The 14,671-nt window shown below is 55.6% G+C and overlaps 2 protein-coding genes across 3 annotated transcripts in view; one reads left to right on the top strand and one right to left on the bottom strand.

Moving 5' to 3' along the window:
• TRAPPC12 (trafficking protein particle complex subunit 12) overlaps positions 1 to 736 on the top strand; it is an 81,957-nt gene extending 81,221 nt beyond the window's left edge. The window contains exon 12 of the mRNA XM_045447859.1: positions 104 to 736. Coding sequence (XP_045303815.1) covers positions 104 to 346 — 243 coding nt within the window. The 3' untranslated portion in view covers positions 347 to 736. The remainder of the gene's footprint in view (positions 1 to 103) is intronic.
• Positions 737 to 1,100: 364 nt separating this feature from the next.
• On the bottom strand, positions 1,101 to 14,331 carry LOC123581675 (bcl-2-binding component 3, isoforms 3/4-like). Of its 2 annotated transcripts, none has more exons than XM_045447861.1 (2): positions 6,586 to 14,331; positions 1,101 to 4,574 (listed from the first exon to the last, which is right to left on the bottom strand). In XM_045447861.1, exon 1 carries the CDS (start codon positions 12,072 to 12,074, stop codon positions 11,124 to 11,126), a length of 951 nt encoding a protein of 316 aa, XP_045303817.1. In that variant the 5' UTR covers positions 12,075 to 14,331; the 3' UTR covers positions 1,101 to 4,574; positions 6,586 to 11,123. The 2 variants fall into 2 exon arrangements, with proteins under 2 accessions (XP_045303817.1, XP_045303818.1); XM_045447862.1 differs by having other exon boundaries at positions 1,101 to 6,776; positions 6,879 to 14,331.
• Between the last annotated feature and the right edge of the window lie 340 nt (positions 14,332 to 14,671).

Here is a 14,671-nt window from a genome sequence, read left to right as displayed (position 1 = left end):
CCGTCCTGAGCCGTCGGCCGGTGTCACGGTGGTTGGGAGAGGGTTTCGGGGGCCACCGGCTGGTGGCCGTGTCCGATCCCGTGCACGTGTCCCTCCCGTCCAGGCCAACAACAACGCCGCCGTGTGTCTGCTCTACCTGGGCAGACTCAAGGACTCCCTGCGGCAGCTGGAGGCCATGGTCCAGCAGGACCCCACGCACTACCTGCACGAGAGCGTGCTCTTCAACCTGACCACCATGTACGAGCTGGAGTCCTCCCGCAGCGCGCAGAAGAAGCAGGCTCTGCTCGAGGCCGTCGCCAGCAAAGAAGGGGACAGCTTCAACACACAGTGCCTCAAGCTGGCGTAGGACGCTCGCCTGCTGGGGCCACGGGGCCCCTGTGCAGCACGTCCGCCGGAGCGGATACCCTGACCTGACCGCTGGCTCCGAGGACACCCCTTTCCCCGGGGCCCAGGGGCGGGTCGTCTTCACCCGGAACCACGGCCGGGCCCAGACCCTCGGGCGAGCGGTTTGTTAGACTCCAGGCGGCCGAGTGCCCACGACTCTGCCACGGTTCACGAACGTGGTGTCCGGGAGGCGGGGTCCATGTGAGGCACCGCGTCCCTTTTATTCCCGGGAGCTGACCTGCTTCCTTCCGCTCTTCATTCTGACTGTCCACAGAGGAACGCTGACCAAGCACCCATTCTCTGTAAATCCTCCAGTCCAGGTGAGCATAAAGGCAGAGAAATACCAAACACACGGCCTTCTCTCTCGTTCCCTCCTTTGCGGCCCAGAAGTAAACACGTCACTTGTCCTCATCTGATTTGTTTTCAGCCAACGCCACACACCTTGGACAGGCCTGGCGGTGGGTGAAAGAAACCACCGTCTCTCTTCAGTGTTGTGTACGTCACAGGGAGCGGGACACGGGGGCTTCTGATGCGTAACACAAGCCGGGGAGAGCACTTGTGTGTACAAGCAGGCGGGCCAGGACGTGTGTCCTTGCGTGGTCTTTCGTCCCGAGGGTCGGGACACATGTGCAGTATTTACACAGTATCGGGGAGGGAGTTTTCTCCTCTACTCTTCTAGGTTCTTCGGTTGGTCTAATAAACTGACACGAGACAGGTTAACGGGAGACAAGTTTGATCATGTACATACAGGGGCCCCATAAGAATATGAGACCCCGGGACGAGCCCGGCAGCGGAGGCTTCTGCTGTCCTGAGCGGAGGAAGGGGTGGAGGCCTGGGGCTTCACAGGACCGTAACGACAACAGATCTGCAGTCATGAGATTTTTGCCCTGCTGTGCGGATGGGTCATTCAGATAAAAGTTCATAGCCGGTAACAGCTCCCGCCGGGGGCTAGGCCTCCTGTCCAAACCCTTCCAAGAAGCGAGAGGCAAGTTTTTTCTTAAATCTGCTACATCTTGATGGTCTTTAGCTCAGTTTAATCCACGTGCCAGAGCAGCGTATCTGGGGGTCGCATATCCTCTCCCGGCCTCGGTCCCACCTCTGAAACTTCTGGCCTGACGGACCGCTCCGGCTCACTGAGCCAGCCTCCCAGTCCTGACGACGGGGCCGTTCAGTTAAGCAGCCGGCTCCGTTTCAGGAGGCTCCCGAGTTAGGTCTGGGGGCAAGTCATCAGATATTCAATGAGAGGCATTTCTGGGGAGACAAGTTGATCTGGGGAGCAGATCCGGTCTCGGTGAGTTCCGGAGGCAGCCAGGCGCACAGACGTCCAGATGCCCGGCTTGCAGCATCTTCAGGTGGGGTGAAGCAGACAGTGGAAACGAGACAGACGGGCCTGGCCTGCAGGGAGGCCGCCTGGCGAGCTCTCCGAGTGGCCCGCACAGCAGCAGGCGCGGCCGTTATCCACACGTGAGCTGTTGTGGTTTCTCTGAACTTTATGTGACAGTGTCCGGCTGTAACCTGCACGGCTTCGGGGAAAGGGCAGTTGTGGTTCTCAACGATTCCGAGTCAGAAGGACTGGTGGCGGGGAGGGGGTGAACTGGAAATGCCAGTTTGGAGAGTTGCAGCCAAATATAGGAAGAAAATAGAAGAACTCGGGATGTAGTCCAGTTACAGGTAAAAACAAAACCTCACGGGCCGTTAGCGGCACTAGAATCTGCTGTCCACGAAGGCATATTACTGAAACATAATTTCTCTCTACAGTCACCCCCACATTCACAGCAAGATTAACTCTGTTTTCACAGTTTCAGTACCTTGGCCTTGTTATTTACATAACTGCAGAAGAAGAGTGCTCACCATACAGACTTTTAAGTCCGCTTTGCTCAGACTTTCCATAAGGAATCTCCTGTGAACTTTGAAAGACTCTCCAGGCTGAGAAGCCGCGCGAAGGAGCCATCATCAGACTTTGCCTGCAATACATACAGATTTGGGTGAATTCCTCTCTTCTCAAGGTTCCAAACATCTCCTGAGATTCTTGGGCCTGCCAAGAAGCAACCTTCCCTCCTCACCGGGTCAGGCCGCCAGGAACCCTGTAAGCAAGGCCTTCATAGGCTCCATTAAGGTCAGCCTTAGTTCCTGAAAGCCGATCATCTCGGAGTCTTTACATCTCCCTCAGATAAGACCTTGTGGTCAGAGCCTGGTAATATAACCAACATTCCCAATCATGTCCTGTTACAAGAACGGATTCCTAAATCACTCATTTGAGTGGCAGTACACTTGCACAAGAATACGAAGTTTGCAAATTCTGGAGGGGCCAAAGAGGGAGAAAAACGTTCACCTTTGTTCCCAAAGCAATATCTTAAATTGCTGATCCCATGAGAAAAGAGAAAGCTTTCTTAAGTTTGGAAAAAGGTAAAGAACAGGCAATGTTTCAAAGCAGAAGTCGTAAAATTATAGTTCTGAATCCATTCGGTTCCATCTAATACTCGTTCTGCTTGAATCCATTCCTCGTTATTAGTTCTAGAATTTCTCATCCCGCTCACTTTCACGATGTCAGGTCCTACTTGTCAGTCCTTTCCGTGACTCCTTGGAGGGAGGTGCCTTCGCAGGACACTGGCAGGGCACCAACGTGCAACGACAAGACTCCCGATGTCAGAGATCCGACGGGAGTCCGTGACGCGGAACCGACAGAGCGACTTGATTATTTCTGAACGTAACATTCGGAGAGAACTGCGGTTATGACTGGTGATGCTATCCAGGATATTCTAGGTGTGTGGGGATCTCAGAACTTGCAGAACATTAATATTTACTGACACAGTGGGTTATCATCATGTATTTCACATGCTTTCCATAGAATTTAACACAATCAAATAAGCCTAATTAGCAGAACATCATTCTTTGTATAAGTGAGAACAACCTTTGGAGATGTTCAGGGACCCTCTGGAAATTCTCAAAACTTAGTTCGAGGTCAGTAAAGGCCTTATTTAGACTTCGATTTGGGTAAGTTTGTTGAAAATATCAACACGTTTGGACACTTGACTACAGAGGGTCACAGACCATTGTGAGACAGTACTTAGTGGTTGATTTAGTCAAAGTGCCAGAAAACAAAGACCTGGTAAGGCACCAGATCTTGGCTTTCTGGTGGGTTACTTGAAAAGTAAAGAAACTTTTATCAACTGTTGTCAACAGCAAACCTGAAGTTCAAGAAAACTTCGTTTTTCAGAGCAAAAACCAATTTTGTGCCACTTACTTTTGATATTAAATTTTAATTGTAATCTTAGCCAGCTTGGCCACACATTAAAATTTCTCCCCCAAGCCTCCTTTTCCACAAACCTACAAGTTTCTTTGTCCTCGACAAAAGCACATCACCATTCCTCCGACCCTTCTTTTTACAAAATCACACTTCCCGTGCATACGGAGAGGTTTCCTTATTATTTCTAGTGGCTTCCATCATATTAGAATTTTTAAGCCCTAGAAATCCTTAATGTCTAGTGAAAGCCAACAAGCAATTGTGAACCGTCACAGGAGCATTCTCTAGATCATAAAACATACTCAGATTTTCCAATTTCTAGAGACACAGGCTTCCTCGTCGTGCAGTTTTGCTTAATGTGGAAAACATGTTTATAATAGGCCCAAAGATCCGTTGGCTTCCTTTTGGGGGGGGGGGGGGTGGCGGGGGAGTGAAAGGAGATAGCAGTTAGTTTCAGTCATGACCCAGATGCTCAAGGAATTTATCTTCTCATCTAACTTAGCAAAGCTTTAAGGTTCCGGGTTACCAAAATATCTGGGGAAACGACTTTGCAAGCTCACCCGAGAACTTCTTCATCCTAGTGTTGGGGGATCTTTTTTACCTCAAAACCCGGGTTTGCTGTCTCACTGCTTTGAAGAATGAAGAGGGGGACACAATAAAACAAGCAGCTGAGAAGCATATCAGAGCATCAGATCAGAAAGGAAGCACAGCAGGAAAGTTCTCTGTACAGAGGGGGACGTCTGCGAGTGAATCCCCGGGGGCTCTAGGCAAGAGTCCTTGTTTTAGAAGGTTCTGGTCGCCCTCCCCCTCCTTCCCCCTTGTCCCTTGTCAGGTCCTACCCTTGTTGGCTTGGTAGCTCTGGGTGCTGGACTGTCCGCTCCCGATGGGCCCGACTCCATCGTGTGGGGGGCGGTCTATGGCCACACTTAAGTCTTTCGTCAAGTTCCTGAGGGAAACCGGAAGGGGAGTAGGTGGGCTCCGTCGCATTCTTAGGAACCTCACGCCCCAGGGCGTTCGCTGTGGTCAGCAGCTCCCAGCACTGTTCCAAAATACTTGTGTTTTTCCCACCCAGTGGCCTCAGGTCCTAACCTTTCCCTCTCTGCCTATGTAACCCTGTCTTTCCCTACCCCCCTCTGAACACGTGACTCCCGACTACCATTAGGAACCCAGATGACCCCCCACCTTCACTGCTTCCCGAAGGGGAGCGGGAACAGGGGAATGGCAGTCAGGGCAGGCCCAGAGGTCCATCCGGAGGCGGACGTGATGGGAGGGTGTTTGGAACGTCAGGGCTGGCGGAAGTTTCTTGGAGGTCTTATTCTCCTGGCGTGTGCAACAGCTTCTACAAATGACCTACAAACAGAGTATTAGACCAGCAAGCAATAGTATTTCCAAATGCGATGCCTCCCAGGGAGGGGGTCACGCCAAGGGAAGACACGCACACGGTAGCCATCCAGAGAGTCCCCGACGTGTCTGGTCCTATTGTTGTTGGCAATTTAGCCATAGTTCTTCCTCCCTCCTCCATGTTTTTGGATCTTGTGTTATGGCTGATTAGAATGATTAAGCTCCTGAACCAGTTCATGGCTCTCCATCCTCTGGCCATCCAGTTTCCATGGGAACAACTCCATGAGGCAGAATTTTACCTCAAGGGGAGACTGACCTTCGGCGTCCAGATTACTGTAAGTTCAGGCAACTGTTCCTGTGTCCAGGGGCCAGTATCCACCCTAGTCCCTCATCCAGTCGTAATGTCCCTCCCGGCAAAGGTGGAGGGGGGGGGGGCTCTCTGGCATTGTGAAAAAGAATGTGAAAAAACCAGGTCTCCCCACATGCACCCCGGTGGCTGAGAGAAAAATTTAGTCCTCAGTTTTCCGGAGACGCCTCTAATCCTTACGTTGCGTTTGGACGCTCGGCCAGGAGCGGAAAGGACAGACCAGGTGGCTCCGTGGTCAAGAAGGAAATCAATCGGTTTTCCCTCTATTCCCAGAGCTACCGAGGCTCTGAGCTTCCAACAGGCGGTAGGTTTGAGAGCCCTTTCGGGGACACTGGTTATCTGAGCCCTGGCAGATGGAGGGGCTTCAACTTGTGTTGTCCCCTCTGAAGATATTCTCGTTTCCGGTGCCCTAACAGCCACATAAATGGCACTTGGTGCCAGGGCCTCGGGAAGTCTGGTCTGACATAGTACGTAAGGCCACAGCAAAGGCCTCGGTTTTGTTGTTTTTAAGCCTCCTTTCCGGTTCTTCATTCTCCTCTTTATCTTAGTTGTAACATACCCGATAGGCAGTTCGTAAGAGCCTCCAGGGTCCCTTCGGGCCAACAGCCAATTTTTGTAGCTTCTGTGGACGGTCTGGGGCTGATTGAGTGAAAACTCTGCCCTTCAGAAACGTCTTGGCCTCAAGGTGTTAAGGAAGATAGCCGTATATTTAATGACACCCTCCCTTAACCTTTCCAGGAAGGCCACCAGGCTTTCATCCTGTGTCTTGAGATAGTGGCTAATTTAGCATAATTTAAGGGCTTAACCTTAGTTCTTAATCCTTCCAAAATACAGGCTTGGAAATGGTGACACCATTCCCCAATGGGATGGTCATAGTCCCAATTAGGATCTTGGGGGGCGGGGGGGATGCCTGAGCCCCAGTAGGGAACTAAAAGTCCCCTATAGGACCCTCCAGTCCCATGATAATTAACGAGTTGCTCGTCCCCATTTCTTCCAGCCACTGCCAGAACCCCACGCTTCTGTCTCAATAAGAGTCTGATTTCCTCTCTCTCTCAAAAATAAACATTAAAAGAAAATTTTTAAAAAAGAGTCTGATCCAACAACAGCATTGTATCTTTCCACGTCAACTCATACCTACTGTAATGTTCGGAAAAGCCTCTATATACTTCTCTGGGTCATCAGAAAATTCACCTAGATCTCCTTTTATCTGTCTTAAATCCCGTAATGAAAAAAGTGCTGGTAATCTTACCATGGCCGTGCCTCCCTGCGTCCCCCTTCCTGCACCCCAGCTTCTTGCAGGGGAAACATGTCGGCCACGTTACGGGCAGGGCCTGGCTAAGGTGGGCGGCAGGGAGAAGCGCATGTTTGTAAGTCTGGACGTTGAGGACCCGACGAGGAGGAGACCGAGGTAGGAGACGTTCCTTCCTCTCTCTGGGTTTGCTGTGGGTACAGGCAGGGCCTTAGGTCCCTCCCTTCCTGGTCGTGAGCCCTCGGAAACGGCTGCCAACAGGCCAGGATCGACCTTACATTGCTTACACGTACCTCATTTTTCTAAGGCCCCAAAACACTGGATGTAGGTGACCTCCCCCCCTTCCCCTCACGTTTGCAGAGTAAGCCCGGTCGGAGGATGGTGTTACGACTGATGCTTCCCTCTGGCGGCCAGGTTTCCTCCCCCGATTTGTACTGGGGCCAAGTCTCGGTGCAAAAGAAAAGGAGTCGCTTTCTCTCCAGGGTTTGTGGATCAAAGTCATCCCGCTTTTTCAGAATGCATCCCAAAGGATTGGCCATCTGTAGGAAAAAAAGAGGAAAAGACATCCCTGATCTCAATTTCCTACAGCGCGCCAGGAGAAGCCTCACCTCCTGACCCCGAGCTCTGGCTGGCCTGTCAGTCTCGCGAGGCGCCGGGAGCAGTCGCTCTTACCCAGGCTGTCCCCTGGTTGTCGAGGGACATGCTAGTGTCACTTTGGCCCAACAGTAATTCACGTGTCGATCACAATAAAATTGTTCCTCTTTACAAACGTATTTCAAAAGGCTGGCAAAAGCCATTCTTTGTAAGGATAAAATTGGCCGTTGAAGGGGCCAGAAGGACCAGAGTCCGGGTCCGTTCCTTGCCTTGTTCAGCAGGGTCCACGTAAGTATGTTGCAGCCACACGAGGGTCCACCCTAAGGTGTCCCCATCGGTACAAGTCGGCATACGCTGGGCGAAGGGCGGCCAGATGGCTCCGTGAGTCACGCGCACGCGCCCCTTCCTCTGCCTGGCAGAGACACCACGAACGTGGAGCAGTCGGAGGCCGGCAGCGAGGACCCCACCTTCGTTTTCCCAGCCGTTGGATCCAAGCAGGGGCAATTTCAACCAAGGCTTGAGCAAAACAACTCAAAAGGGTGGACCATCCTGCCCTTTCGGTTAAAATCACAGTTCTTTTCCATGTTTCCCAAGACCGTGAAGTACGGGAAGGGGTCGGTATATCCATCAAACACAGCCTCCCACAGCCGATGCTAAACACCAATCAGAGACACAGAATGCGCAGAATACCCAAGCGGACGGTCATGGATCAGGTTCTGCCTACGGCCCTTGGGCGTTCACCCAAGAGCAGCCCTGGTCAGGACCCTTCGGCTGTTCGGCCTCCCCAAGTCCCATGCATCGGGGGTTCTTCTCAAAAGGAAATTGGGACTCCATTGAACTGACATTCCCAACTACACTGGGGGATCCTGGCAGTAATCCCCCCACCGGCCCAGGGCGGGCAGCGTGGTGGAAGGACCCTGGCCGCGTGGGGGTGGGGGAGGTTGGCTCACATCTCTGTCCAGCCAGATCCGGCCGCAAGCAGGATGCAGCCCACAGGGACGTGTGGCCAGATTTTGGAGCCCCCAACCTGGCCAAGCCCAGTTCTCGGGACACAAAATGAGCTTAGTGGGAATGTGCCACTTCTGTGGGTGCCTAATGGCTTCCAGGACGACGGTTCTGACACGAGACAGGTGTGGCGGAAGGTGGGGTGACAAACGCTTCGGGCTCTAAGAAGGGGGAACCGACACTGGACGTCAAGTTTAATTTTTACGTAATTTCTGTTCTTTCATCTAGTTAAGGGAGTCCCTGATGCCCCTAGACTTTTCATCTGCTTTTGAATTCGGTCTTTTCCGTAGACGCCAGCCAGGCCCTTGTTTAGGAGAAGCGCTCTCTAAAACAAGTTTTTCTTTCAAATACGACCAACTCAAAGGATCATCATCTGGCCATTAACCAGTAGGGTGGTAGGTTCACCCCACAGTGATGCTGGTTAAGCCGCAGAAAGGCTTCCCAGGTGGAGAGAAGACGCACACCCTCGAGGACACAAAATGTGCAGTCAGCCTCGGCAAGCAAACGCTCAGGGCCCGCAGGTGGTCAGAATGGGGTAAATCGCGTGTCCAGTTTCCCGACAGGGGAGGTGCCTCCAGGACCCCGCGAATCGAGGGCCCCGAGCAGGTGCGGCTGGAATGGGGCTTTTCCAGCACCGGCAAGACCACAAAGCTGGACAGAACGAAAGCCCCTGACGGCAAGTTCCCGAGAGCTGGCCTGGCCCGACAGAGCACTGCTGGTGGCTTTGGGTCTGGGGTGCCCAGCCGGTTCAGCCGGCCACCAGACACACCCGAGTAAGTGCACCGTCTGGCTGGCTGGCGGAGCCCAGACACGATGCGCTCACCGGTCACCAAGTGGCCATCAGGACAGACAGCAAGACGCAAGGAGAACCTCGTAGCTGTTCCCAGCTGAGCTGTGGGTCTCTCGGAGCCACGCGGACGCCCGAGAGGGATGCGCCTCTGGGCTGCGGACCGTGGGGTCTCACAGCGGACCTCCCGTACGGAATTTTCTTGCGGTTGGCGGGGACACGATCTAACCCGTCACGTGGCCAACCTACCCTCACGCGGAGCCTGTGAGATCGGCGGCCACCGCTCCGGCGGCCTGGAAACTCTGCACACGTGCCCACCAGCCACACAGCCGTGGCTCCCAAGACGCCCCTTAGCAAGGCCTCGACCCCCACGCACCTCAACCCCAGCGACGCCAGCCCCGGGGCTGGCCCTGCCCGGTGGTGACTCTGCCCTGTGACGAAAGACACAACAAAGACAAAAGCAGTGACCATCTCCGGGAGGAAAAGGATTGATAAAAACCAAGAGTGCTCGTAACAAACCTTCACCCGAGTCGCTGGATCCCAGGAATTCGTTCCACAGATACTCTCTCCTGCTGGTCTGGGTTTGTAAAAGGAAAAACGGACTCTCCACTCTCCCCTCCGCCAGACCCTGCAGGCAGAGACTGGGACAGGAGCACGGGAAAAGTCCTCACCCCCTGCGGGCAGCGCTGGTCGGAGGCCCAGGACCCCAGCCGCAGCCACTGCGGGGGGAGGAATGGCCCGCAGTGAAGACGTGCCCTCCACACCAGCCTCGGGGGTGGAGAGTTTTCTCCTCTGCTCTTCCAGGTTCTGTGGCCTAATAATCAAGTTGACCAATAAGGGTAACAGGAAAGAAGTTCGATTACATACATACAGGGGACTCCTAAGAGTAGGACACCCTGAGGCGCCTGGGGGGCTCGGTTGGGCATCCAACTTCGGCTCAGGTCATGATCACGGTTCATGGGTTCAGACCCCGCATCGGGCTCTGTGCTGACGGCTCGGAGCCTGGAGCCTGCTTTGGATTCTGTGTCTCCCTCCCTCTCTGCCCCCCTCCGGCTCATGCCGTGTCTCAAAAATAAATACACGTTAAAAACAAATATTTAAGAGAAGCTTTCTCTTTGAAGAGAAAAATAAACACTGGGAGGTCATTTGAATCCCTTCACCTTGAGGGTTTTCCTTCACAGCTCGCTTTGGGGAGGCAAGAGGGCTCTCCCCTCCCAACCTGGCACAACACACGGAGGGGGCCCGCGGGGCTGTGCAAGAAGCAGTGGGGTTACTGAGGGCTGCTGGAGACAAGCCAAGTAAACGAGGGAAAGGACTCAAGGTTCCCCAGCAAGTTGGTATCTGTACCCCCAAATTCAGCCTCCCTCCCCAGCCCCACGCACAAGAGGAGCACGTGGGCAGGGGGGACACCCAGCGGGCCAGGAGCCTGGGGCACCAGGGCTCAGACACCCTGGGAGAAGGCACTGCCTCACCCTTGCAAGGTGGGAAAGGAGGCTGCCCCAGGATAACCCAGAGATCTCTCCGACTTACACCCGGTGTTCCTTTATCTTAAAATTGGAAAAACAAACACAAGAATCCATCCCGGAAACAAGCAGAGAGACCCGCTGACCTTCAGAACATGCCCCAGATCCTCAGGGGCGCCGTGGACCCACCCGCTCCGTAGAGGCTGCCCCGCGGGCCGGTGGGGGACACAGACCCATCGTGCGGCCGCTGTGAGAGGAGGGGTCCACACAGCTCAGCACCGCGTGGGACCGCGCTCCCCAGGTCCAGGCCCCACACCGTTTCCCCTCCGGGGGTTCCGTGCCACCCCCTCACTCCCCCACCCACCCCCACCCGGGGTAGGACCCGCCCCCAGTCGGAAGGTTCCTGCCGGGCCCCACCCCCTTCTAGCATGGCCCACGCCACCCTCGTGGCGCCAGGGTCTTGCAGGCAGAAAGGAGAATCTCAAATCTAACAGCTGCCTGGGCGCCTCTGCCTCACACGGGCTGCCCTCCCCTCACCCAGGCGCTCTCCGGGCCGCCCAGTCCTCGCCCCACTTCTGCTTTCCTTCTGGGACCTTTCAGCCCCAGCCGGCAGCCCTACCGTGCCCCCTCCAGGGAGGCCTCCCCTCCCTCTCGGGCAGCTGTTTGCCCTCCTGTGATCTGGTCACGCTTCACCTGCCTGTCACACACAGGCAGGTCAGATGGTAGCAGGACACCCCCAGAGAGGCTAACCTGGCGTGTCCCTGCCCCCTACCCCCGGGCCCTTGCACACACTGGCTTTGGGCATCAGATGCAGAAGTTACACCAAGAACGCGTCTGCCTGGCCAGGCCGGAGGAGCGACGGCTCTGCCCAGGAACTGGACCCAGATTCGGGGAGGAGACGGGGCCTGGGACGGGGCCTGGGACGGTGGGGGCCAGACCACCAGGGTGGCCGTCCCACTCTTAGGCACCGCGGAGCCAGCCGGGGTGCCAGGGCCGCCAGCACGTCCCAGCCCCAGGGCGCCACCCGGCCTTCTCCAGAAAACACCCGAGCCTGTGGGTTCTGGCCTCTCCTCTGCAGGCCACGCAGCCCGGGCACATCCGAAGCTGGGATCCCGACCTGCTCGGACGGAAGGGGCTGAAGACGGACCGAACTCGACCGAAACAGACGGATACTTCCTGCAGCCCCGAGACCGCGGCCCAGAGCTGTCCTCCCTCAAACGGGTGGCCTCGGGCTGGTGGCTCTGCGTCCTCTGCGTCGATCCCACGACGTGCCTGCCCCTCCGGCAGACCGGGAGCCTCTCGAGGCCAGGCTCTCCCGCGCTTGGCCGACGCTCGGTCCCCATCGCACCTCTAGAAGGAGCAAGAGGGAACGCGGTGCTGCGCGCCAGGCCCCTCTCCCCGCCCCGACCGTGCCCGGGGCGGCCGAGCCAGCCCCGCTCCGGGACACGCGGCTCCGACGAGGGCCGTCCGCAGGGGCAGATAAGAGCCCACAGATCCCGTTCCGCACCCGCCGTTGTTCCGAGCGCGGACAACGAAAGGGCCGCCTGCCCTCCTCCCCACTCTCCTCCCGGACGGAGAAGGGAACAGCCACCGGACTCCCAGGTTATCTCAAACGTGGCATCTCGGCTCGTCCTCTGCATGCTGTACACGAGTACTCTTCGAGTCAAAGGGTCACAGAGGGGACCGACCCGATGATGCAAACTCAGCGAGCCATTAACTAGCACGTGTGGGACACCAGCCCAGAGGCAGGAGCGCCTGTCACCGAAAGGACTCCACGAGACCCCCGCTGCACCCTGGGGGCGGGTCACCCTGCTAAGTCCTCCCAGGTCTTCACGGGGCCACTTCCACGACGTCCTGTCGGGTCACCTCCCTGCACACGGCCTTCCGTGGTGCCCACCGCGAGTGTGGCGCCAGGCTCCGCTCACCGACGTTCCAGAAGAGTCACGGGCCCGCGTTTCCAGGAAGGGCCGGAGAGCAAACGCGCCAGGCTTCGCGGCCACACGCCAGGTCTGGCGGAAATTCTGCTTGGTTTGTCCTGTTGTCACAACTCAAGGCCGTAAAAGCCATTTGAAGCTTGCGGGACGCTTAGGAACAGGCTATGGCCCACGTGTGGCCCACGGGCTGCAGACCGCTGAGCCGTGTTCTAGAACAGCACCAGCCATGAGGCACGTGCCCCCAAGATGGCTTCGGAAGGAATGTCACACTCTCTGCAGTCTGACAACAAAGGGACGGAGGCTGTGGGGTCTGCACACCGAGAACCGTGTGGCCTCGGTTAAACAACTGGGATTCTCTGAGCCTCAGTTTCCCTTCTTCTTAGGGGATTGCAGGGGCTTGTTACAACACCATCAGCCTTCCGTTCTCCACTCTCCCCCACGAGGCAGACAGACTACGCCTCCCTCCGCCCCCAGCCCTCCACAGGTTCTGACCGCCAAACGAGGCTGCCCCACATCCCTGAACCAGGGTCCGAAGCTCGGTGAGGCCGGTCCTGACTACCCCCACACCGCCTCTCCCCTGTGCTCCAGCCACCCTGGCTCAGAGCCAAGGGAGGCCTGCGTGTCCTGCCACGGGGCCTTTGCACCTCCTGCTTCCCACACGGGCAAGCTGTTCGCCCAGCATCAGACTGAATTATGTGCCCCCAAATCCACAGGTTAAACTCCTAATCCCCAATGGGGCTGTGTTTGAAGATGCTCCTTAAGGAAGTAACTGGGGTTAAATGAGCTCACAAGGGTGAGCCCTGTGCACCGGGACTGGTGTCCTTACAAGAAGGGGCACCAGGGATACATGCAGAGGAAAGGCCATGCAAAGACACAGCCAAGGAGAGAGTCCCCAGGAGATACCAGCCCATCGGCTCCTTGACCTCAGACTCCCCGCCCCCAGCCCACGGGAGGGTGAGTCATGAGTCTCTGTTGTCAAAGTCCCCGTCTGTGGTATCCGTTATGGCGACCCAAGCCCCACTCTTCCCACAGGCCTACGCTGTGGGCGCCCGGAGAAGGGGACCTTCCCTCCCCTCTCCCCACTCCTCCCAGCACGCTCCCCTTCCTCAGCCTTTGATCCAGGCTCTGTGCTCACTGTCCACCCCTCTGGATCAGGGCTCCAGGCTCTGGGACACAGGAACACAGGGACACGGTCTGGCGAGAGATCGCACCCCCGGAGAACCCGCTCAGCAGGCAGCGAGGCGTGGTTCATGGCAGGTAACCCCAGTGGGAAGCCGTCAATCAACCCCTGAGAGCAGGGAGGGAGCCGCAGAATTTCTAGAGAAGGAACAGGCAGGGAGTCAATGATTAGGTCACTTATAGTAAGAAGATAGTGAAAAACGGGACCATTTCATCAATTATATAGGATCATAACACGTACCCAAGATGGGTTTACACGATACGAAGATCATATCGTTAAAGTTTTAATGACCCGGCAAAACACAAACTAAGAGATGTTTATATAAACGACATACATGTTAAAAGACGGAAACCACCAGATGGCACTGGTAGTTAGGGGTAGAGTGGACACAAGGTCATTTATGTTTTCTCTTCCAGGTCTCTGAACTTAAAAGTTTTCCACGTAATGAGCGTATCTGCGGTCTTTTTCCTATAATCAGAGGGAAGCATCGACATTGGCAAAGGTTTTGCTTTTAAAAGGGGATTGACACACCCTAGAGAAAGGGTGACGGGTTCTATACTAGAACAGTGCGCAGTTAAGAGGATGATCTAAACGATACACTGATGTGCACATACACAAACATGTGGGTGAACAGTTAGGATATAAAAGTGTAGGTACACCGAAACAGCACTTGTTTCAAAAACGCAGAAATACACACAGTGCTCAGAGATACACGTTTGCAGCCCTGGAAAAGGACAGGGGCTGGAACCGCGCAGCCTGTCAGAGGGACCATCCCGGGGGAGCAAGGACGGGGAGTGGTCCTGCGAGACGACAGCTGTACAATTTTTAAGATTTTAAGTAAGCTCTACACCCAACGTGGGGCTTGAACTCCCAATCCCGAGATCAAGAGTTGCGTGCTCTACCAACTGAGCCGGCCAGGCGCCCAGTAAAGCACTTTTTTTTTTAATGGTGCTTTTATGTTAAAGCGATGAACCAGGGGCGCCTGGGTGGCTCAGTCGGTTAAGCATCTGACTTCCGCTCAGGTCACGATCTCACGGCTCATGAGCTCGAGCCCCAGAGCCTGGAGCCTGCTTCAGATTCCGCGTCTCCCTCTCTCTCTGCCCCTCCCCCTCTCACGCTCTGC

The sequence above is a fragment of the Leopardus geoffroyi genome, chromosome A3 (assembly GCF_018350155.1).
Source record: "Leopardus geoffroyi isolate Oge1 chromosome A3, O.geoffroyi_Oge1_pat1.0, whole genome shotgun sequence".
Lineage (NCBI taxonomy): Eukaryota > Metazoa > Chordata > Mammalia > Carnivora > Felidae > Leopardus > Leopardus geoffroyi.
The sequence above is the reverse complement of the archived record's forward strand: the minus strand, read 5'-3'. Positions and strand labels throughout refer to the sequence as shown.

Excerpts from the sequence above, each read along its gene's own strand:
- LOC123581675 (XM_045447861.1), bottom strand. The coding sequence starts at position 12,074 with ATGCAGAGGACGAGCCGAGATGCCACGTTTGAGATAACCTGGGAGTCC.